Here is a 27834-nt window from a genome sequence, read left to right on the forward strand (position 1 = left end):
TCGTATATTATTTTCTCGGATTTTTTATTTTTTTTTTTGATATTGTTATTTATTTTTTTTTTTTGTATTTCACGTTCTTTATCTAATATTTTAAGCTTCTCTTCCTACTTGTCCTGCAATTTAGAAAAAAACTCTAATATCGGTCACCAGGGCAATCATTTGACGAAATTATTTTTTGAAAATTGTTTGTATAACAGATAGAAACTAATGCTTTTTAAGTAATTAATTATTTATAAGTTATTCACATTGCCAGTAACTAACTGTATATTATTTATGTCTGCTTCAAACATTAAATTTTTATAAAGAATTATTAAACAGATAACATAACATGCACAGTTAACTAATGATCCAATTGAGCTAGGTTAGTTGAATACTTATGTGTATACAAACTAAAAGTACAAATATTATATACCAAAATAAACAATTAATTTTAAATGTTGTTAATAATTTACTATATATACTTGTAATTCCTTATAATTTAATAATAATCAAACGTTATAAATTATATTTAAATTATAGTGAATATAAATGAAATGAATGTTATATGTAAAATATATTCAGATTTTAGTAGTTGATGGTAGGTACTTCGTTAAAATTATAAAATCGTGATAGTTATCAAAATATTATGTAGGCAATAGCTAGGTACATAATTTCAGAGAAAATTGTAAAGGAAATAAGATATATTATTATAAGAAGACTAAATTAATTGTTATAGTCTTCTTCATTGTGGAATTATATAATAAATTATATATAAAACAGGTTTTCCAAATGTATTAATGATTGTAACGGTCAAATTATTTATTTATAGTGGTTAGTAGTAATATCTAAAACGAATAATATCGTATATTGTATGTTCCGTTTTCTAATAAAAAAGTAAAGTAACTCTTTGTCTGACTGGTGTATTATAGTAAATGTCGAATGTACATATACCTACTTCGTCATTACTGTAATGAATATTTAAAATTTTAATTCAATGATAATTCATTATATCTTAACAACGACACTGAGCAAAAACAATCGGCCTATATTCTATATTTTAATATTTTTAAGGTTTTTTTTAATAAATATTATATATTTAATGCAATTAGTAATACGATCGGTTGAACTTATCTTTGAGAAAAAAGTGCATGATGTAATGTGATAATAATATGATATAATTATTATAACACTATTTAATATAAAATAACCACTTATCATTAACTTATTAGTCAATACTGACGTGGATACTGTAGAAAAATGCGAAGAGATGTGTGGTATAAATAGATTGATTTTTATCTAAAGATATTTAAAAATTATTTATATGTGTAGTATTGTAACTAGAAACTAATTAAAGTAATAGTGAAAAAGTTTGAGTATCTTCGAATATTTTTTAAATTACAACAAAATAACTAATATTGTTATTTTTTGGTTAAATATACAATATTGTATACCGGTGGTAATAAAACGGTGGTATCGACTAATTTTGTCAATATTTAAAATCAAACGTTTAAAAAAAAAAAAAAATGTTGATATTTGTATTTTTAATATTTTTTTTAGTTGCGTCAAAAACAATTTAAATATAATTTAATATTTAATTTTCAAGCGCTTTACTCACTAACAAATATTTTATTATACATAAATCAAAATAAATTCAAAATATGAAAATGTTGTGTTAATTATCATTAAAATAATAAAAAATAAAAATATTTTCAAGAAAATTTAAGTAATTTAATTTTAAATTACAATAAAATAAAAATAACAATTTGCTTTTGCTTAAAAAAAACACTATTTCTAATTTTATTTTTGTTTTTCTCAATTGTTTTAATAATCAATTGAAGTTTTTTTACCAAGTACCAACTGCATACAATTTTCCACCAGAAACTAATCTCAAAATTCAAAATTGAAGTATTTTTAAAAATGATTACAAACACAAAAAAAAAAATTCAATAAAGGAAAATAAAGACTTGCTTTATCTTACATTATGATTCAAATAGTATCACCTAAATTTTTTGTATATACTACTAAAGACATTAAAAATTTAATTTTTATATTTTTATATATTGAAAATATGTATCTAAATTTTTTAATATTACTTAATCATGTATTAAATTTTATTAAATTTTATTTGTGTGTGAGTCTATAACATTTATTAACAGTTATTATTGTTTAAAATATTTTAATTAGTATGCCACCGTGTTTTAATAAATAATCAAATAAGTAATACATGTATGAAGAATGTGGTCTCGGATGATTATAATATGAAATTGAATTAAAAACAATAGTAATCAAAAAAGTAATCATTCATTGTTGCCAAACAATAGAACTAGCATGGAATTACATGAAACAAATCCAATATATATATATATATTAGTTTATTGCCAAATAAGCTTTAAAAGTGAAAAGTTCGGACTCTTATAATTCCCAGTGGTAGAAATAAAGTATCAAAAACACTGTCATCCATTGTTATGATTAGAAATGTAGAAACTCAAAACACGACTACCGGGTTTTTCCTAATTAAGCTAAAGGACGTTGTTTATGTTATTTGAAAGGCATATCTTGTTTTCAAAATTAGGGATTATGAATTAATTTTGTTAAATCTCGGAAATATTCTTCCATTTCTCCAAGGTCTACAACAATTAATCAACTCGACGATAGAAAAAAATACCTACTGGCTACTTCCCTTTTTAATTTTAATTAATTTTATTAAAAAAACCCTTCATAAAATATTTTTATGTGTAGTTTATAGTGTTGTTATGATTCAATTTAAATATTAGAGATCTGAACCATAATATACCTTTTACTGTAGTTAAAACAAAATAATAAGTATTATAAGAAGGATAGAAATCCACATCTGGGTTTTTCACCAATTAACGATTAAACATATTATATAATTATATGATTAAAAAATATCACTCTCAATGCATTTTCGTTAATAATACCTATATAATATTGAACCATAAGTTTTTAATGTATATAATTAAAATAATTATGTACATAAAGAACCGTTAAACTCAGGATCAGAGATTATATTTCAGAATAATTTACTTTATTATTCCACGTTTGATGGTGAAAATTCACACCACGATATCATCACAAAATATTGAAGTTTAATGTTATAAGTTGATAAAATATCATTGATTAATAAGCTTAAACTGTCATCTCATTATGTCAAAGGGAATTAAAATGTTTGATAATTAATCCAATAAGAACATAATGCTAACACAGTCACACGCACTTGTTAGCGGTAGGGACTAAAAATAGGCATAGCCTTAAAGGCTAGATATTTTCCTTTTGATGTATATATAAAATGTTAAAAATAATGCTATGACTACAAAATAAAATAACACTAAAATGGTTATTAATGGTTAAAAAAATGATTGATAAATCAACAAAAATTTAAAAAAATAAGGTTTCTGAGAGTCAATAAACAGTTTTGTACTTTTTATGTATTATAATTATATTTATCTACAACACTTTCCAGGACAATTATTAATTTATTATTATTTTTAACATAGAATGTACTATGATTGTTTGAAAATAAAAAAATATGGTAGAAAATCAATGAGTATATTAAATAGAGCAAAAAATATTTTTTGACAAGACTGATGATCGCGATTTAGTTAAACAACAAAAAAGTTTATTTTTTTCGCATGCACAGCCAAAAACTTAATGTATTTTGAGCCCTACCAGTCGACCAGAAACAACCAAAATAGTATGTATTTATTTAATAATTTATAAAATAAAAATGATTTTTTTTTTAATTCCAGAAATATTTTGTCAGTATGTCTGCCAGTATGATAAATATTATATAAAATATCTATTAATAATACAACAATATTTATGTTTCTTTTTAGAAAATACTTTATATTCCCAAATAAAGTATTTGTATCAACCTATTTGTGTAAAAACAGAATTTTACTGATAAATTAATAAATATGTCGTAAATGACAAAACTGATTTTATTTATATAATTTACTTATGATTTTAATATGAAAATTTAGGTATAGCCATAAAAAAATGATTTTTATTGTACGTACGTAGATAAAAATGAATAAGTAATTTACATACCTATTTATTGAACCAAATATTATTATTTAAAATATCTAATTATGCGTTTTAGTAATATACTATTACTAAGCATTAACAACGGTTAATTATCTCAAATTAACTTTTCTTTTTAAAAATTAAAAACCCATAAGATCCAACCACTAATAATTAAAAATGATTTACAACTTTCAATCATTTTCCACCAATGATTGAATAAAGTGTTATATAACAATATAAGATAAATTAATTATATAAGTTCTTTTTTGAGATTTTTTTAAATTTGTAGATAAGTGTCTTGTTTTTAATGTTAACTTTGCCACTATTTAGATAGTTCCTTTCTCTTATTATTTATTTATTTATTTACGGACAAAGTCCAATAGATATTATACAATTTAATTATAAGATAACAAGGTTAATCATAATATAATAATATTAGCAGTAACTATAGTAATAGTTATGATATATTAATATATAAAGTTATTTTGAATAGATTATTTGTGTTTATAGTTTTTATTTTCAATTGACTGAGAACCATATTCTAAGATTAATAAACTAAACACAGTAATTTTGAATCATTGAAACTTTTGCAACTTCTTTTTAGGAAGCTTAAATTTGAGAGACAACTTTATTTGCAATGCTGTTTAGATTGATTTTAATAGTTGTTTGTTGTCAAAACTTTTTCCCAAGTATTTTACTGATACATTGTATAATAAAAAAATAAAGAATTATATTTATTAATACTTATAACCATGTTATTATCATTGCATCAGTTAGCATTATTTATATCGGTTATTTTAAATCCTTAATAATATCATTTAAATTTGATATAAATGTGAATATTTTAATATTGTAATAATTTTGAGTAATTTAACGACTCTTTGATATCGTTGATAAGTAAGAAAAGTAATGATGATAAATGGCTACCTTAAAAGACTCCTAGTGAAATCATAAAAAATAAAAATTTATATTTTTCAAATTTAGTTTTATAAAATAGATGAAAACCATGAAAGAAAAGGATCTCTATAGTTAATACCGATTTCATAACGATTTTTCACTCATGTTTTTATTGAAATAATGAAATTACTTAACTCAATATTTTAAATATATACTTTATAAATAATTAATTAATATGTAAATTAGCGGTTTGTTCAAGTAAATGGGTTTTAATTAATTAATTGAAAAATTTAGAGAAAAATCTGACTTACCGCTAAAAGTGTGTACTTCAAATGCTGCCAGTGGACCTTCTGTAGATGAACAATTTCCATTCCTGTGTTCGATATTTATCGTCCATCCTGGCAACGATCCTTTAGGCTGAGCGATTGCTTGTGCAGCCAATTTAACAGATGGCAAAATGGCGCCCAACGTCTCTTCATTCTTGGATGCATTCAATGGTGCTATGACTGCAAACCGCACCACACCAGGTACTGTGGTCATCGCCCAATCGGCGAAGATCGCTGTGCTCACCAACAACCATATCAACGCACCCATACTTGCGTTAAGACTTTTCTCGTCAGTAGCAAATAACCGTTATCCGATGTAAACTCTGCATTATCGACTTTAGACTGATGACCTATCATCACACTCCATCGAGATCTTAATCAATCCATCAACGTCTAGAAAATAAAAAACCGTAATTTTTATCACAACAGTTTTATTGAGAATCTTGTTACCATATACCTATAGATATTATATAATATTATCTAAACATATATGTATTTATAATTGATGATATACTATTATGCAATCCTTTAAAAATTTGAATGTTTTAATTAATTTTTTTTTAATAATTTAAAATTGAAATAAAATATGATTTTTAATTTATATGCATATAATATTTGATCAAGGTAAAATTACTTTTTTGGATTTTTATCAACTTCCGTGTTTTTTTTTTTTTTTATCTATTTTCAACAACCATCTATAGATTTAATTCTTAATACTTAACCTATCTAATATAATCTATAATACTATTTCTACTATAGTATTATACTATTATCTATTTTATACATAAAAACTATTCGTTCAATATTTAATAATAACAGTAATTTTATAATAATTCATATAATTAAAAAAAATCATATAAAAAATCACTATTTTATGTTTCAAATTCTAGTTGGTCAAAATTTAAACTTTAGACGATCGTAAAAACATATTTATTCAACTATAATAAAATGTTATTTATAGATTTATAAATAAAAAATAACAGGAAACTTTCAACTTTGTATTTAATTTTGATACTGTATGATGTGAGAAAAGAATTAAATATAAGATATAACAATTTTTATATTAATTATATTATATAGTTATTAAGTACTAAATAAATAATTTTTAGAGATATGCACTGTTGTAGTTATTATTATTGATATTTTTATATACAATGGATAATATATATCACTCCCAAGCATAAAGTATTTTAATGCCCTACATAAAGTTATTGTTATTAAGTGATTCTATTTGGTAAATAGATTGAAGCTTCAATAGTCAAAAGATTAAATTCTAGGCCCTTTGTGCAGCAAGTCATATATGAACGTGCCATTGATATGAATGAAAAAATATCAAATATACTAAATAAATATAAGTTTATCCAATGAATGTATTATATTTATCATACAGTACAACAAACTATTGTAAGCTAAATCATTGAATATTTTTCATAATTTGGTTACATCATTAATATCAGAATAATTTTGTCAATCCTCGCATTAATGTTGTAAAAACTATTCAAGTCCCATAAAATTCTAAAAACAAAACCCTACAGACTAGTACAACATAAGTCACAAAAACATTATTTTTCCGAAATGTTTAAGAAAAATCAAAACGACTCATTAAAGCAATGATAAATCAAAACGAATATTTCCAGATTAAAGTACAGTTTATTAACTAAAATAAATAAAATGAAAAAAAAATTACTAAAAAAAGAAATTATTACTAAACAATATAAAGATATAAATTGAAGATAAAAATCAATAATGCAGAACATAATATAATGTTATTTTATCGAAATTAAATACATTGAAATAATTATAAAAACACGATGAAAAATAAAATAAACAATTAACCAACAGGTACTATTAATTACCACGACCATATGGATCGAAAAGAATAAGGAAATAATTTAATCAGTAAATAGAATTAAAATTTAATTTTCAAAAAATATTTGTGATAATTATACATAATTTTTTTTTTATTAAATACAATAATAACATATTAGAAGAATATGGTATTACATTTTCAAAGGTTTTTACCAATGAAATTCATTGAAAAAAAATCAAAAATCTCAATATATAAATCAATGTGTCGAAACATTTATCTAAAAAAATTTCTTTTTGAATTACATCAAGAAAAAAATTTTACCAAAAATTGGTTTATTGTAAAGCTCCACAAAACTATATAACATTTTACTTTTCATATGCCCATCATCACATCGAGATTTGGGTTTAAAGTGTCTTACTTTGCAACCTTCGCCGCCTATCAGATGCGCAACGAGCAAATTCCTGACGTTATTTTACTGATCATACCAATGGTATATAAAAATGGCGCCGGAGACGTCCGTTTACGACACACGCAGTCGTGTCATCGTTTACGAATTTTGTATGTTTGTTCGTATCCCTCAATAGAAAAAAACTCTAACTTTTTTTACAAGGGTTTGATTTCGAATAAAATCTAAATCTGAATATGATAATAGAATTGAATTGACGGTTGCCTACGGTTTGGTTGTGTACGTTATGATCTCAACATTTTCTTTCAATACAAGTTCACCAATCATTTAAACTGAATTTTGTTTTTTCGATTTTAATAATAATAATATTTTATCGTTAAAGAATATTCTCAATATCGATGTAGAAAAATGCATGTTAGTACTTAATTAATCATACCGGTTTTAAAATAAATTAAGTTTGCTAACGAGGAAATAAAACTAACAGTAAAAAAAAAAAATTAATAATAATATTATAAAGAATATAAATTATTATTTTAATAATAATATAATCTTATACATCTGCGATATATTTTTCGTCATCTCAGTAAATATTAATATTGTTATATTTTTTCTTTAATTGAGAAATTACCAATTGTACATCAATACATTAATAAGTGTTACTCTGAATCTAAAGTATTGGAGTTCTAAACTGCAAAATACCTACTTATATAGGTAATACAGGAAAATTTGCTTTCAACTTGTTCTCTGAATGTTTATCATAGATTTAATAAAACAACAAAATCATCATCTTAAAAATGTATTCAATATTTTTCAACAGTTCAACAGATATCATCATATTTGTTCTTCTTTTTCATTTTCACTAAATGTCGAAACAAATTTAGAGAGTAAAAACTTAGCTCTAACTTTACGGTCAACGCAATTTTTCCTAAACGGATTTATATTATGGTGTATCGAAATTCGAAATGAACAAAACTTTTTCAAAACCTTATTAACCGTTTATCAGTAATTCTATTTAAACACTTTTATATTAATTTAATTTATACCTCGTTTAATACTATAATAACTTACAATAGACAAAGGTTCTGTTTCGCTTAAGCCCATTACTATATTATAAATAATTTTTGGGCCGTAACTCGTAAAGATATAATTAAAATAAAAATGTACGATATTGATATTGCTTCAAAGTAGTATACCTATAATTTATTACATTTTTCAAATGTTAAAAATTATGAATAATTAAAAACTTAGCCATCATCATCAGCACGGTAAAACTACTGACGTTGAGTGGATCTAATTTGCTGTCGATTACATTTTATATCATACGCCCATACCTATGTATTCAATTTATAATACCACTTTATACTTTAGACACTTTAGTGTTTTATACTTTTATGTACAGACATTTCAACATACGTTTATAATGGAAACAATTGAAATACAATTAAATTATATTTCAATATATCAGTAGTTACAGTTTAAGTGAACGCAGATCCCGTTTATTTATCACTTTTCTTTGTCCCGTTATCATGAAATGTTTACATTAGTTTACATTTTTAGAAAAAATATTTTTCGATGGTAATAATATACACTACATGACTAGTAAACTTCAGTGTAAACTAGTGCATATTTAAGATAACAACACTATATTGCTAGTATGAATTTATAATACGAAATCAATGATCAAACACTAACAATAAAATATGAAACAATTTATAAGTTATTACTTATTTAATTTATTTAAAATGTCTTATTTGTAAGCTTTTGTTAATCATTAAGATTTTTGTTTTATTATTTTAAATTATTAAACTGGGTTATCAAAAACACAAAACAAATAATAATTATTCAAATGTTCTATTATTTATGTTAAATTTAATATATTTTTAAGTTCTGTTGGTTTGTAACATAGAAGTGTTCTATACACTAAATGTAATTTCAAAATAACGCAACAATCTTCTATAGTAAGTATACGGCCATTATAACATGGGATAATTTGAAATATAAAGTTTACTGTAGGTATTTGAATTTATTTTAACTGTTATTTTTTTTTTTTTAAATTGCCTAGTTAAAACAACTTAAAAACACATGTGACGTTCTCACAATCTCACTACAGTAATTTTATTATAGTAGATACGAAAAGTAACATTTTCGTATGGTACAAAAATATATCTTATATAATGTCATAAATAAAAAAAAAGTAAAATAATACCAATTTTAGTAAATTGATTACTTTTAAAAATTAAATATTAAAATATTTATATGTATATAAATTAATATACGTTTGAATGGAGCTTACAAATTTAGAAACTACTTAACCATTGACACAAGGAGAATATTTATAAAAGCATAGTTTTTCAATCCTTATAGGAAATCATTATTCACACAAATTATACATTTTTTTTTTCATATGTAGGGTTCTTGTTAAAATATTAAATAATATAATATTATTATAATCTAGATATGTATATATTACGCTGTCGCAGATATAAAGTACTAGTATACATCAAGTAAAAAATAAATTTGGTTCCTCGACAATATGTTATGTAATATTTGGGATCATTCACACGATTATTCACCTCACGAAACATTTTTTTTTTTAGAAAAAGAAGTGGTAGGTATTGAAGAAAATTATGTTTAATAAAAATGTCAACGTATGAAAACTAATATAAAACCTGGTCAGAATTAAAATTCTTTTCATAAAAACACTGAGTGACAATGTAAAGAACGATTCGAGCGAAATTGTAAAATATATAAGGTACGAAAAATAAATCGTTGCATCATTTTAAAGCAGTACTTTCCGCTATTACCTATAATAATTGGCTAGGTTATCATCTCCATGCTATATTTTATCTTGATAAATTTAATTTCGAAGCTCAAGAAAATTAGGTTGGAGTATAAAAAGGAAAAAAAGAATTTTAAATTTTTTAAGCAAGTATTATTACACAGCAGCATATAAATAAGACCGGATATTATCTACAGCTATTTTATGATCAAAGTACATATAATGAAAAGTAGCAAGAAGTTGTTTAAATATTAAATTTAAACATCTAAAATGCATTCATACGATTTTTACTACAAAGTAATAATGACCACGTAACATAATACCACCAAAGAATCGATAATGTTGATTGAAAATATCACGAATTATTATATCATAATATAGAAACGAAAATCAGAACTTTCATTTTCAGGGAAACAATTTTGTTTCAACCTTCCACCAAAACCACAAGTTTAAATTGAATATTTAATTATATTTTTTAAAGTAAATGTCTTTCCCAATGATTATAACTAATTGTTCAATTACTTTTTTATAATTTTACTGTACATTTTAAGACGAAAATATTATTTTTTGGTAAAAATTACCATATATATATATATATATATTACTAGTTTTAAGATAAGTAAAAATAAAAAAATATAAAAATTAGTTTATAAATTTAAATATAAGCAATTAAATTAGTAAAAACATAATATTTACTAGACTATAAATTTTAATTAAACATTTTAGAAATGCACTTTATTATATTATAACTATTCTATAATTGTAAAATAAAAAATTTTCAATGTTGTAAATAACAAAAAAGTACCTAATTTATTTTATTATCTGTAATTTACATGTATAAAATACTTGATTTAGTACCTTTGTTTTCTAAATTAATAATATAATATTTAAAAATCATAAAACTTATATGAACAAAATAATACTTAAATATTTATTGTAGGTAAGAAATATATTAAGGCATTAGTTTTTTTATGAAAATAAATATGGAAACAACACTTAACAGTATACACATTTTTTTACAAATATATTTACGACAATATGTTCTAACAGTCTAGGTGGTCTGGTTTCTATCAAATAGGAAGTTTATAGAAAGTACACGGTATTATTACTTAAAAACATTTAATGGATTATAAGGTATCCATCCAATTTAAACATTCGTTATAAATTTTCGCATCAGTTTCATGCTGCACTATATAACAATAACTAAAGTAGCTTATTATAGAGAATAAACCTACAAGGTAAAGCATAAAAAAAAATATTTTCTTGTAATATTATAAAAATAAAAATGTTATGGTGCTTTTATTTATATATAAATATTACCTTGTACAGTTGTACATAATATTTCAGTATTTTATACTTCGAGTAGGTTTAGTGACACTGAGAAGTAAAAGTATTTTTTAGAAATATGACAATCAATGAAAAAAATCCAATAACCAAACAAATGCTAATTATATCGTCAATGCACTGCTAATACTTAAAAACTCTGATTTTTTTAATTAAAGATTTAGTACTTGAGTTACATAATAATAATTTAAAATTAAAATTATTGTTTAAAAATTAAAAAAGTAGATTTATGTGATATTATTAGAATTTAGTGAGATAGGATCATGTAAAAAAAATCTATAAGCTTTGACCCAGTTTTATTATTCGGTTAAGTTAATCCATAATAAAAATTAATAAATCAATACGCATTGGTGTCTAAGAGGATCAACATAAATTTAGGTCATTGAAGGATCCCACTGATGTGGAAATGGACAATGACAAGTGTCCAAAAGTACCTAAAGTTGTTATTTGACCACTCCCACGTGGATGATTTTTGACGATGATGACCACCACTACTATTATAAATATTGTTTAGTGGGAATGAATCTTTTGGTTCTACATCGCATGTCGTTCTTTGGACCTCGGCAAAGAGGGCCAAGGAGGCCCTTGAAGAAGGACTTCATACGTCCATTTCCCTTGCAACGTTTCCCATAGGACAGCAATATTTTAACGACAAGACAAAATTAAGTGTTAAATCATTTTTTCTATGCGCATCGAGTTGCCCAGTGCATTGCATCTAACATTTGCACTTATAAGTTACATTTTTGCTAGTGTAAGTGACATTCGGAGTATCGATATACATATTATATAATGAGTGTACCTACCTATATACATGTGAAGAGAGAATAGGATTCAGACATCTGTCAGGTAATGTCCTCTGCTAACATACTCTGTTATATATATATTTATCTTTCACATATTAGTATCACTGGTGACCACACCAAATAGTTTCAAGTTCTCTATCTTAGAACGCTTACAAGTGCTCTAAAATTTGACTCTAAAAGTCTGAAATTAAGTAAAAATCAGTCAAAACTTAAGTGATTTACACCGGTACACAGTTTACAGTAAACGTTATTTTACATGTATAATTCTCGGTAACAGATCACTTTTTATTACTTTTTTTTCATTATAAATTATTAGTAATTATTTGTAAATGTAGATAGCCATGTAGAGGAACTTAAATTTCTCATGAATATATACAGATTAACTAGAATATTCAAAACATTTATTGTGATTCATTTTATTTTTTTTAAGTTATGTAAAGGAGTAAAAACCAATAAAACAAAATTAATCCACTATACATTCACGCTTCGATAAATTATCTGCTCGATCTGCATCAATCATCTACTCCTATTATCTTCCCAAAATGTCCTTTACCTAAATCTTCACTAGATCGCCGACTAACCTGTGCAACCCATATCAATACCAAAAGCCTGGCTCTAAACAACCGGTCCCGCAAACTACGCCTTTTACTGTCTTCCAAACATATCAACCTAAAAGATAAACTTATTTTATACAGATGCTCTTAAAACCAATATGGATTTATGAAATCCAGTTATGGGGAGTCACCAGATCCTCTAACATCCATAAAATTCATACATTCAGGTATAAATTCCTTCGCCAAATAATCTAAGTCCTATACTTTGTCTCAAATGTTACTGACCACCAAGATCTCTCAATTCAACTCGTTAAAAGTGTTGCCAAAATATTTTACAAGCGCTTTCATTCGAATTTACTCAACCACTGTAAACCCCTGATTTCGAGACTATTCATCCTCACCATTCCCAGTGATCCCAGAAGGCGCATAAAACGAACGCGGTGTCCTGATCTATTAAATTATTAACTCCCTTGATATTCCTGTCACGAAGTTCCATCAACGGAGTACCTAAATTTTCAACCAAGTCCCCAGATTCTAAGATCTTAACTTAATATATTGATTATTTTATGTTAACTTTACATCATAAAATTGATCTTATTGTAAAAACTGAAATTTATAAACTGTTCAATTAAAAAAAAAATTAAAAATGGTTTTTTTATGACTAATTTATTACATATTTGACATTTTCATAGTAAATACATTATTTGTACCTATAAAGTAAGCTCAAAATATTATTTCTGAAACACCGACAATTTTTATAATAATCAATGTTAACATTTTTTTTTTTTTTAATTAATGAGTATTACAGCTAATGAGTTTTACTCGATGAAAATATTTAATATTTAAAAAAAAAACTATTAACTTTTAAAATATAAATACATTATTTCATATGTATAATTTTCTATTTAATTTAAAATTTAAGATTGTAAAGCAAATAAAATTAAATAATAATATATTCAAATGTTTGATGTACTACTATGAAAAAAAAATCAAATTGAGTTTAGTTACATATATTAAATAACTATTTAAGCAAATTATAATTGTTATCTATTTTATATTTTACTTTTTAAATATACATAAATCATACAATTATTTATTTGAAATTTGATAAGCTTTTTAAATAATATAAAACTAATTCTAATAATAGTATTATTCTTACAAATAAACTAAGATACATAAAGCCTTCCATCGAAAAATGGAATTTCCCCGTAAGCCTAGAATAGGCCACACGCATGACGCATCTTATCCACTCATTCCTCATCACCAAAGAACCTGCTCCAGTATACGACACACGCGAGGAAAACCTTTCAATTCACTACACCGTTATTAGATGTCCAAAATACACCAAAACTCGAATAATTTTCATCAACTCAACATCTCTCCAACTAGCTCTCAGCAAAAAAAAACACCGAAGCAATTTACATTTTTTTCCACGCAATACATTTAAATAAAAATGTGTTAATAACTGTAATTATTTCATTCTTGTTTTTCGTAACCTATTTTTATTTCTATATTTAAATGTAGGCCAATAATCTATGTTGTTGAAGCTTTTACTTTAAATTTAAAAAAAAAAATTAAATAGTATTATATCTAATCTAATGTGTAGTAAAATAATTAAAAGCAACATACAATAATTAATTTAAAATAATAATATTTAATTATAATGATTTATTGTACAACCATTAAACCAATAAACCTAGACAAATTAAAACGATGTCAATAAAAAAAATAAAAAATACTTCTTAAGGTTTTTATTAAGGATCGATAAACCAAACAACTCAATAAACTATATTTTTTATGCCTATAATATATTCAAAATGATCGATAAGTCCTACCAGAATGTTCATAACAAGTTATTGTGGTTCATCTCGTCGGTAGCATACAATCAAACAAAATACTTAAATCGTTTATCATGTCACGGACGTTTGATTTTCTTATTTTGCATAACTGTATTATAATGATTGAATAATACTTTAATCAATCATTATTTTTATACCGAGAAAAAATAAGCCAATAATACAAGATCTCTGCTAGGGTCACCGTGTCTACTTGAACCCATTCATCTGTTGTCTTTTTATAAATTTGGCAATCTTGTTACGTGTTTTGAATACAAAGTACATTTTACTATAGGTACGTTATCGCGTTGTATCAAATAGGTACCTGTCATAAACATTAAATTACAATATTTTTTACAAATATTTAAAATTAAATTTACGGTGAACTATATGTTTTTAAATTATACAACCGTATTATTTATTTTGAGTATATATATATATTAAAGGTATATACCTATAACTATGTAAGTAATACAATTAAGAAATTTGGGTATAAATATTCAAATAATAGTAAAAATATATTCATATAATTACATTATATTATCGAATTCAGCTTCATCTGAATATCAATTTATTTCTGAATATAATTTAAAATATTATTACATATCAAAATGCCCCATTTGACAATATTTTAATTTTTTTTTTTTTATCAAATATTATGTGATAATACATTATCAAAACGCGATTGGGATTATGATAAGTGTGGACATTTCTGTTGAGAAAGACATTTTAGGTTCTAAGCCAGTCATTTTTCATAGTGGTAGAACACAAAAAATATATAATTCAAATTACGTGGGTTCCCTTCATAACCGAAAAAAAATCATTGCATCTTATAAATAAGTATATATATATTTTATATAAATTATTATTTACATTTTTTATCACGACCCTGTACCTCCAGTTTAAAATGCTTATCAGCCACAAAACATTCAACTACTCGTATATTATCTCTCATTAGAGTTGATGACATGGATAATAGATGAAATTCACAAGTCAACGTCGTAGAGCTATCAAAAAATAATGCATGTTGAAATGTAACTCATTTAAAAGGTAGAAAAATAAAATAATTCAAACATTAATATCAAGTGTTACAAAATAGAAGTACTTGGATGAAATTTTTGTACATTAAAAAACACCTAACTAATGAATCATGCCAAGTAGTAACGAATAAATATATACCTCCATCCAAAAGCGTTTAATAACTAAACAAATACAGTAAAAATGTAATTATATATTATAGGTAATCTAAAATATGAAGTATTACGATTTACGATTTACATAAAAGTATCCGATAAAATAATTATGAACTTATGATAAAATTAAAATGGAACATTCTACATTAAAGTTACAGACATTTAACTTCTCATAGAATTTTAACCTTCTCCCTTTTATAAATTAGATATTCGATTCTCCAATAATAATGTATCCAATATTCTAAATTTAACATTTACAATTTAGTATCTATATTTTATATAACAGAATAATACTTAATTACTAATTTATCATTCGATTATCTATATCATAATAACAAGACACAAACACTAGAATATTTAGTAAAATTTAGTAGTATTTACTTAGGTGTGTAATTAATCATGGATAATTAGTAGGTAACAAAGGAAAAATTTCTTAAAACCAAATAAAATTAACTAACATCAGCATCTCCCCTCACAAAAAAATGTATTATTAATTCAGCTATAAACATAGCTATGTTGGATGATTACTATGATTATTTAATATAATTTTTAGTTTGTTTCATACAAAAATAATAATAATGCTAATGATAACTTTTAAATTCAACTATAATTGTATAGCCGTGTGTACATTTTGAAAAAATAGGTATAAATGTCTAATTTATAATTAATAGAGTTAAATTACCGTAAATTTAAGGGATCAAATTTATTTAACTTTAAAATAATCATTTTATATTATTTAGAACAATCGCTGAAATAATAAAACAAAAAAAAAAGATCACAGTATAACCTACATTCTGGCAGAATAATGTTTAGTAATATACTCAACTTGTAAGTGAATATAAATCTAAACAATGGTAGTCTCAAGAATAAATGTGTACAATAAATAAATGGTGATACGAAAAATGTAAGATAATTTGAATGATAACGCAAGGTAAAGAATTGTGAATAAATAAGTGAGATTACATTTCTCAAATACATTAAATAAGTGATTTTAACAAGTAGGATAAACTATAAAGAAAAACCTTTTCAAAAAATTGCATGAATATTGACAAGTGATAACATTCAGTTTTTATTTATAACTTTATATTTTTTTTTTTTCAAAATCGTATAGGTGTAGCACTGAATTGCATGAATTTAAAATAAAACGACATATATTTTTATGTTTAATAATCCATACCATAAGTCAACTGTTCTAAAACTAATATAATACAATAATATATATATATTAATAAAATATGTAATATTATGTTGTACAATAAAAAAAAAGGGGAAATGGGGAATTCACGAGCTGATTACGTTAATTTTATAAAAATTTGTTAATAAATATGCAAGCATCAAATAATATATTGAATGAAATTATGCAGTTTAGTAAATCGAACAAGTATGTTCATTGAAGTTTATAAAATTAAAATAATATATGCTGTTAGAGCATTAGAGTAATTCACGATTACAATTATGATACATATATAGTATGTACAAATTAATTGCTAGAACCATTATTTTAGAGTTCAAAATAAACATCCTTAAGCAAATAATCTAATATAATAATATTCAGAATATTGCCAGAATATCAATTTTCAGTGGTGCTAAAACACATTGATGACAAATTAAGGCATCGTAATATTTGCAAGTAATAAAATTGTGAACGAATAAAAATAATTTTATACAAATTATACGAATATCTAGTAACTCTACTATGATTTATATATAAAAATATTAATAATTAAAAAGTAGGTAGCAAATATAAATTTTAATTTAATTTATTGCAATATAGTATGTTTAATATCATAATATTATACAATATCGATAAATAATAAAAATTAATTTAATATTTCCACAAAATATTAGTTTAATGTATTGTTTCATTTTCATCAGCTAAACTAAAAACTATATATACTAATCAAAAAATTGAATATTCGACTGGAGTGATCGGATTGAGTTCAATTATTTTTCAAAAAAAGTCCTAATTTCAAATATATTTACCATAGAGCACGTCATAATGTAATATAACACATTTTACTTAACCAACTATACTTATAAATTTATTCTTTTCGCTATCTATAGTAACTAATACATATTTTGATCTAATGTGTTTTTTTTTTCAATTTTACTTTATCTTTAAGATACGCGTTTAAATTCATAATACATTTTATATTTTGAAAATATTTATTTTGAATAGGTATTATAATTTTTTATGATTTGTAAAAATATTTTACAATAATAAAAAAATAATAATTTAATTCATTACTGTTAAGTTATTATTAAAAATTATTATCAGTCATTGAATAAAATAAATATTTCCTATTGAATTTAGTTAGATATTTAATAATAATAGTTTGGTATAAAATACTGCAGATTGGGTATAATCATATATAAAATCCAAAAAAATAAGACTAAGTATATAATATACACCATTACATCATATTTGTTTTTTTCATAAATTCACTTTGAATTTTTTTTTTTTTTATTGCCTATGGCTTCGGCCAAATTATTAAGTAATACAATAACAATAAGTCAATAAACATAAGTATTTATCTATAAATAAATAAGTTCAAACAATATTGTGAATAAAAGTGATAGATAATAATAATAATAACGATAATAAAATATAAAATAATAGTTTGAAATTAAGTTAATGTTACACCGTGTTTTTTCGCAAAAAATAAATATTAATAATTGTGTCACTATAAAATGTCAATAAAAACATAATTTTGTTAGTTTAAAAATTAATAATAAGCTATTACAAAAATACAATATCAAAATTACACTAAACTAAATTATTTTTTTTATATAAATAGAAAATGAATAAACACGTTACAAATAAAAATAAACACGCAAAGTATCGTTACTATAAGTTAGTATTATAGTTTAAAATATAAAAAAGCACATTTTTTGTGGTTCATTAAACAAAAATAGGAAAAATAATAATTTGATTATTGAGTGTTTTTATAGCAAACAGGTTAGAATAAATTTAATATAATAATAAAAATGAATAAATAATTAATTATGTTAAATAAACAAAGAGTATAACTTGTATTTAGTTCAAATACAGGCATAATTTTAATAATAAAATTATTTTTAATTAATTTGTCAACTAAAAGTTTTACTAATAAATAGTAAAAGTCTTCAAAAAAGTTCATAAATTTATATACATTTAAACTTATTTGTAGATATACCTACTTTTATAACTTCACAAAAAAAAAAATAATAATAATAAATTATCAAGCAAGTTTAAATTTTTATGAAGAAAATTCAGTTTCCAATTTAAATTTGGTAAAAGTATTACTAATTTAGTGCTCTACTACTACAAATTTTCTACATTACTGTAATCAATAATTTATATTTTCACTGTGTATACAGTATATTTTATATTTTAAAACTTATCATTTAAATTTATAAATGTGCGTATGTTTAATATGCATATTAGGCCCTTTATATAGTACCCGGTCACTTCCCCGTCTGCCATTTCCCCGTAACCACTTCCCCGTGAGACATTTCCCCGTCTGATACCTTTCGTTACTAATATAATTATATCAATATAATATATAGTATAATTTATAGTATATTCTATTTACATGATTTATACATTAACATTTTTTTTTTAATTCATCATTTATAATATGTACTATTTAAATGCTCTATAAATTAACATTTTTATATTTTTGACCTAACCTAACCAGATGATATAAATATAATATTAGCAGGTAAAGGTATCAGACGGGGAAGTGTCTTATGGGGAGAGGTATTGGACGGGGAAGTGGTTACGGGGAAATATCTATGAATCCTTTATATACCTACTACATAGGTTTATATTATAGTTTAGATTAACCACAGTTTAATTTAAATAAATACTAGACATATTTTTAATTTAATGAATATTCATAACTATTTTGTCCTGCAAAAAAAAATATTTTTGGAGATTTTTAGTCCATTTTCAAGGTAATATAAGTACAATATATTGACGTTGAAGCTATACTTACTATATCTAATGGTAATATAAAATGTATAGATTATTACTTAATTATTAAAAAAATATAATAAATTATTGTACTTTAATCTTAAAAGTGTTAATTGATGTACAAAAACTGTTTTAAATACATGTTTCGAGCGAATTAAAATAAACACTTACGCAACTATTTTTTTTTTTATTTTATATATTCTATTATTTATGTGGTTAACATTTTAAGGAATAAATCATTATAATTTATACGTGATATGAATACCTAATATACATTTATAATTATGAACAAAATATATTTATGAAAAACATTAATTTATGATTTACTTGTTATTAAAAATGTATTACAATTATCAATCGATTATTTGTAATAATATAACAAAGTTTGTTATAATAATATTATAAATATGACTTTCTACTAAAAATACCATTTTAAAAATTTCATATTAGATGACAATTATAAATATTAAGAATAGATACTCTAAATTAATAATAACATTATTAATGTATTGAACACAACTGGTAAAAAATATTAAACGTAATATTAAAATTCTCTGTATTCCATTATCATAACAAACTCTTAAAAGAACAAATTTATATTTTAGAAAAAATTTTGTGTTACAAATTATTATCTTGATATATACGACAATAATTATTTATACGAAAATATGGTATATGAAATAGGCAAATAATCAAATTTAATATTTAACATGTGACTATATTTCATTAAAATTGTATTCTGAAGGTAGATAGGTAATCATCATAATAAAATAACAATATACTTCTATTATGTGACAAAGATGGTTCGGAATTCAAAGTGACCATTTTTAGATCGCGAATTAATTACGGATTCATGATATTAATATTTTATGGTCAACACAATCTGACCGGCATTAATATCTGAACAAAAGACTTACTCTACTAAAACTCCCTTTAAATTCCTATTTTAAACTTGCTAAGTTGGGACTTGTATAGGTACAAGCACTATTACATCAGAAACCGGAAACCAAATTCAACCGGATGCACTTAGATATAATATTATATTCGCAAACAATGCATAATATTGAAATATGCTTTAACTTTAAATATACTTATTTAAAATTCAAATTAAACATAATCATCATTTGGTTAATATAGCCATGTTTCTGATCGTTAACAATACATAGATAAACTATACACACACATATATATATAATTATAGTAAAACTAGCATAGTCTCAAGCATAAATCGCATTTTAATCAGTGTCGTAATATTATAGGTACATTGAAATAATTAGAAAATTATGATAAATAAAACATATGTATTTATTATTTATGTTTTTAATAATAATTTGTATTTTGAATTATACCTATAAGACTAACCTCAATAAATTCAATATTATTTTTTTGTAATAAATATCTTCTATATAAATTTTATTTTTTTTTATAAGTGCAATAAATATAATTTATAAATAACTTATAAACTAACAAAATGTTCACACCATAATTTAGTGAGACTTAAATTATTTTACAATTATTGACGTAATCATTTGTTTTCTATTTTAAATAACTTTATTAAAATTAATTTAAATTATCTAATAATAGATATACTGATAAAAAAATGTATTTATCTTTTTCCTTTCTCTTTTTGAGTTCAAATTTCAGAGCAATATCATATTTTAGGTTGTTTTTAAAGATATTCATTATTTCCTGAATAGATTAAACTTTTTAATTTAATAATTTTCTACTTTATTTAAAAATTCAATGAACAAAGTTTATAACTTCTATAATTTAATCGTATAATTTTCATCCTTTCCCTCTTAAAAAAAACTTAAAAATATAAAATTCTATCAAAAAAAATTATGCGATGCAAGAAAAAAATAATTGTATTTAACAAAAGTGACTATATACTAATATATTAATAATAATAAATTTAATAATTTTAATAATAATTTATAGTATTTAATAATTCACAGATATTATTTTCTTTAAATTTTAATAAAGACACATGTCAACAACTTGATAACCATGTTGTCATTACCGGAACTAAGTATATTACAATTAATTTTTATAAAAACATAGTACCATTGATTATAAATGATTAATCAATGATAATACGAAGTATTCAAAAATAGCTAATTTAAAACGATTGTAGATAAAATATTATAATTTATTATATTAAATTAAATTTACGTCTATATAACTAGTAGGTTTTTCGGTATATCACTAATTATAGTTATAGTAACAACAGATTTTTATCAAAAGAAAAAAAATATAACGATAAAGTTAGACAAAGTACCATGGACATGGATTATATACAATTCGGATGTCTGTCAAAAAGTTTTTACACAACTTAAAATTAAAAAATTATATAGTACTAGTTATAGTCATTATAGACTATATAAATTATTATAAAATTAAACGATAAAATGTTTTAAGATTAAAATCGTAACATTATATTTCAAGTACATTAAACTATTTATATTTATAGTAAATATTTTAAAATTAAAAAAAAAATTTACACTCGTATTATTAATAATACAGGGCCTCTAGCTGATTCAATACGATTTAATTAAATATTAAATGAATTAACTGTAATTTAATCGTTCAAATAATTGACAATAAACAAACATGCGTATTTCAAGATCTTCGATGATCATTAGCAAAGCATAATTTATGTCTAGGATTACTTATGCAACAATTAAATCCAGAAACGTTTAGATATCCATCAGACAAAATTGTTCAATTATATAACCTCCAAACAAAGGCTTCCGGAGTAGTAGTAAATTGGGGGTTTGCCACACCGTTGGATTCGTGTAATTGTTTAACGACCAATTGTTTTCAAATAAAAATTTCAATGCCGAGTGACCGTATATGTTTTGCTCTCTATATAAAATTCCTGTGGACATCCAAGTTTATCACAAAAACATTATATAGTTGGAGAATTCAGACAATCTAAAAGACGACAAGGAACTTGATCGATCGTTGCAATCATTCGATGTTACAATGTTACAGAGTAATTAAATTTTACAGTGAGCCTGGTAAGTATTAAGTATCGGAGTAAAATGTAACTGCTAGGTAAAATCTTATATAACAATATTGTTATTAGGAATACATAAACTTACGATTTATTTACTATTTAAATCGTTATCTATTATTGTTTAAAGTTTTCATACGTGAAATTCAACACGAAATACGAATGATAGATTTGACACAATTCCTATACAGATTCTATACGATATATAGGTACAATACTATATGTTCATTTGATTTTGATAGATATATTATCATTATAAATACATATCATAGCCATACGTCAATATATTAAGTGCACAAATGCATCAATAGGTAGTTTAAATTGTTTACAGCCATAACGGATTTGACATTTCTGTATAATATTTAAAATGAAACCCGTGCACAATATGTTACTACTCAATCCTAATCAAGTTCCTTGGGTGTATTAGTTCTACAAAGTGATTGATTGGTCAAGTTTACAACGCTGCATTAATAATTGCATCGTACCATAATATACTTGACAAAATACCACAGATGGTTAACAAATTCTACCGGTCGATAAAATAATTATATTATCAAACACTAATCGAATAATTTAAAGAGTTAATTTGCAAAGGGCACTATCTCTTTGTTTTGTATAATTATTTGGCTAAAATACAGATTAAGATATTGCATTTCGTTTATGACATGGCAAAGTATAAATCTACAATAGCAAAACTACAAACTGTATTACCGTAATTTTTAATTGGTAAAAGTTTCCCAACACTTTTTTGATAAAAAAAGCTCTACACGATCAATAATTAAAGAATGTAAATATAAATCTAAAAGTAGGTATCACATTGTTTACGTCGCTCTATAACTCGAGCACGATTAATACAGAAATAAGAAACCTGAATGCTTTTGGCGAAAGACCAAAAATTGCCATTGTTAACGATTTGTTACATTCGGAAACTAAATAAAATCCCAGGTGACCAAATTTATTCCTTTTTTAAATTCAAACTTGGCTAATTGCCTTTAAATCTTAATTTTTTTGACTTTGTATATTACACGTAACAATAATTAATGTTGGAAAGCAGTACAGTACACTCAGATTTTCCTTGTTTAAAATAAATTATTTTTTTAAGCTATTTTACCAGTTCTTACAACAACTAACCGATGACCAACTATATTTAATAAATAATTTACTTAAAATACGAGATTATGAAAATAACACATTCCTAACCGAGATAAATTTTCATCAAAATAAAGCGAGAGAAGATATATATATATTGATTATAATTTATATCTTTAAAGTTATGACTTATAAGTATAATATGTACCTATAGATTACTAAATATAAATAATATTATTTTTTTAGTTTGTTGTTTTCTATAAATTAATGGTACCTTCTACCTACTACAAATATATTGAATATTGTATATATTGATAATAAATTGATATTTTATTTTATTTTAAAACACACACATATGACAAAATTGTTTGAACCTCAGATATTATTTTAACACGGGTATGGAGTAACATAAAACTATAAAATATTTTATCTTATGTCATATTTCAGTGTATTATATTATAGTAATATATTTTTAATTTTCAAAAGTATTTTAATTTGGATTTAAAACACTCTAAAACATAGGACAACATAATATCATAATATACAGTGAATTCAGAACTATATATCGTCATGGTTATACAGTAACTGTACAATGTACAATTTCTAAATTCTAAAGTTTACTGCATACACTTTAATAGCTTTAAAATTGTTTTAACTTTTTTCTAAACTTAATATTATGTTTTCTAATTTTGCAAAATGGTCAAGCCTAATACCTAAAATATTAACTGAAAATGAATGCATTAGAATAATATGATACAATATTGATTTTACATTTTAAGAGAGTATTGGGTATCGTAAGTTATTAAGACATTATAACAGATGTAAATATTTAGATACTAAAGGGAAATAGCATTTATTTATATTTGTAATGAATTTATTTAAATAATAATACATAATAATAATAATAATCTAAAAATATCTAGTAATCTATGAACAAATTGTAAGTTTAATTCATTATGTTTCCCATTTTAAAAATGTTTATAGTTTAGACCAACTGAGCTTATAATGGTATTGTCCATGCACTTAATAAAATAATTTCATAATATTAAAAACTATCAAACCCATTTATAGACGAACTTCTAATTCATACTATTTTCCATTCTGTATACTTTCAAAAATTAAATTTATATTCTATAAAAATAGAAAAACATTAAACTATAGAACTATTTCCAATTATCAAATTAATATAATGATTTTAAATATCATTAAATTTCATTCATTAGTTAAAATAAATGTAATACAATTTTGATTATAAACATTATAAGCATATTTAATAACGAATTTAAATTTGAATATTCAACTGTTTTTAAAAGATTTTATTGTGTATTTTTGAAAATTAATGGATTCCAGCATCTTATAACAATAATATATTAGTATATAATATTTGAATATAAAATGCTTATACATTTTAATCATAGTACATATTTTTCATAAATTCGTTCAATGAATAATATTGTTTACAAAAAATTAATAAGTTTATATATATTATTTTTTTTTTCATAATATATAAAATTTATTTTTAAAAATTGTAAAATTGTACGCATATCATTCATCGGTACTTTTCAATTTTCTTTTACATATTTAATTTATTCTTATGTTTTTAAATTATATAATATATTTATATAGGTAGTTTAGTTCGAATTTATAGAAAGTTTTAGAAAATATTGTGCTAGTATATGTTTTGTTTTGATTGATTATTTTGAAATTATTTAATATTCAAAACCATTTTTGCGTTAATTAAAGGATCACTCATTTTATATAATGTGTCACTTTACACTTAAAGACGGTTAACAATTATTTAATATAATGAAAAACTGTTTATACATTTTTAAGACTTTTAAAATGAAATAACAATTTAATTGTATATTTTTTTATAATTCTATAGTTTTTATATATTTATTCATAGTAAACTGTACATAAATCAATCAGATATAACTACTAATTAACTAAACTTAACTACTAACCAATATAGTATGGCTTACTGAACTAAAAATAATAATCATAGTAATTTTTCCAGCAATATCATTCTTATATTTATTAAATGGACTATACGGATTATACATCATCTTACTACTAATGATTCAAATTAAAATATAATGGGATGGGCATAATTATTATATCCAATGATATAGAAATTTTTACTGTCCTCTAAGACCTAAAATATTCTAATACTATTAATGTCTTCTACATAATTCCAATGACCCATATTAATACTATAAGGATGATGGTAATGTTATTTCGATCAACCGTTTAAAGGAGTGACAATATGGACTATTGCTAATAATATTAGTATTGGATAAAGTTATTAGTGTGAATTTAAATCGCACGCAGTGTCCTGCAAGTCTTAAAAGCATATGATATATAAAATATAATTGAGTAATGAATATTGATAGTAATATTATTAGTAATGATAGATTATATAAAATAATATTATTTAATAATAATTTTCAACAATAATGTTAAAATACTCTATTATGGAGTAGAATATGCATGTAAATTTAAATATAAATTGAGAACATCTATACACGATTAACTTTATATCATCACATTTTGATCTTAAATTATACGATGTGTATTTACAATTTATTGGCGTACTTACGCGCTTCAGTAAATCCGGTTTGATTATTTTAGTGAATACGATGAAACAACAACAGCGAAGCAATGAATTTGCTAACAGAAGATTAAAACAAACTTCTAAGTAACTATTATACCAGTGAGAAACAATTATTCTTTATTCAAAAAATATACTATTAAAACTGTGGTAATTATACCATTACGTATCATATTTTATTTAGGTGAAATTTTGCTGTAGGTACGTACTTAAATATAATAGTATAGTAAGTTATACAATGATTATCCTCAATTGCATTACTTAAATATACTGTAAAGTGCAGATATTTAATATTTTTTTCAAAGTTAAATATAGTCTATGGACGGACAATTAATGTTCAATATAATATATTGACTATTGCATCGTTATTCCACGTAAGTAAATAGCTATGATCACTTTAGGATAGCGAAATTCAAAATAATACAAACAATTGACTAGAGCACCCTCTTTCAATGCCACATGTGCACTTTAAAGAATACTTGAAATTGATTGACAACATTAATGATGCCCGTCTATCAGTGACGCTTCTGCTTGTGAAAGTCGTCTTCTATGCTAAAAATCTAGTTTAATTGTTCGTCTTGCTTTAAAAAAATTTCAATCCACGCCTAATTTAAGTATATATCAGGTCGCTATTCATCGTGTTTATGTTTATCAATTTATATACGTACTGTAACTGCAAAAAGTGTATGATGGAATGTAGTTGATGACCTGGACATTGTATAGATAAGTGACACGTGATTAAAATTTAACTATTCTAACCAATTTTATAGGCCTGCTAATGATAATAATAATAACTCCTTATTTATATATGCCTTCATAAAAGGAATGATGTGTATTTGTGTGTAAACTACATTACAAAATAAAATAATTTATATTTTTGTACTCATATTACTTATAACAATCATAGTCATCAACAAACAAAAATAGATAAATAAACCGTTAAAAAAATATATATATATGTCCAGATTTTAAACATATTCAGCAGTAATTGTACTACTTAAAAGGTCACGCCAGTATAATTTTTGTTTCCGTTTTCACGCATGTGTAATATCCTCTCTCTCCATGTTTCACCAATTGTGATTACATTATTTAAATTGAAGTATTGTAACATACTATTATAATTAAAAATATTAATATTACCTATCTTGTGTTTAGTGTGTTTTTTAGTATTTTTATTTTTAAGAAAGTTT

At 23.2% G+C, this 27834-nt stretch overlaps 1 protein-coding gene across 1 annotated transcript in view; it reads right to left on the reverse strand.

Annotated features, from left to right (window-relative positions):
• Positions 1-27834, reverse strand: part of LOC113555129 (atrial natriuretic peptide receptor 1) — a 275973-nt gene that overhangs the window by 219403 nt on the left and 28736 nt on the right. Inside the window, exon 2 of the mRNA XM_026959465.1 lies at positions 5232-5639. Within this exon, the coding sequence (XP_026815266.1) occupies positions 5232-5514 (283 nt within the window). The 5' untranslated portion in view covers positions 5515-5639. The remainder of the gene's footprint in view (positions 1-5231; positions 5640-27834) is intronic.

Source organism: Rhopalosiphum maidis, chromosome 2, assembly GCF_003676215.2.
Source record: "Rhopalosiphum maidis isolate BTI-1 chromosome 2, ASM367621v3, whole genome shotgun sequence".
Taxonomy (NCBI): domain Eukaryota; kingdom Metazoa; phylum Arthropoda; class Insecta; order Hemiptera; family Aphididae; genus Rhopalosiphum; species Rhopalosiphum maidis.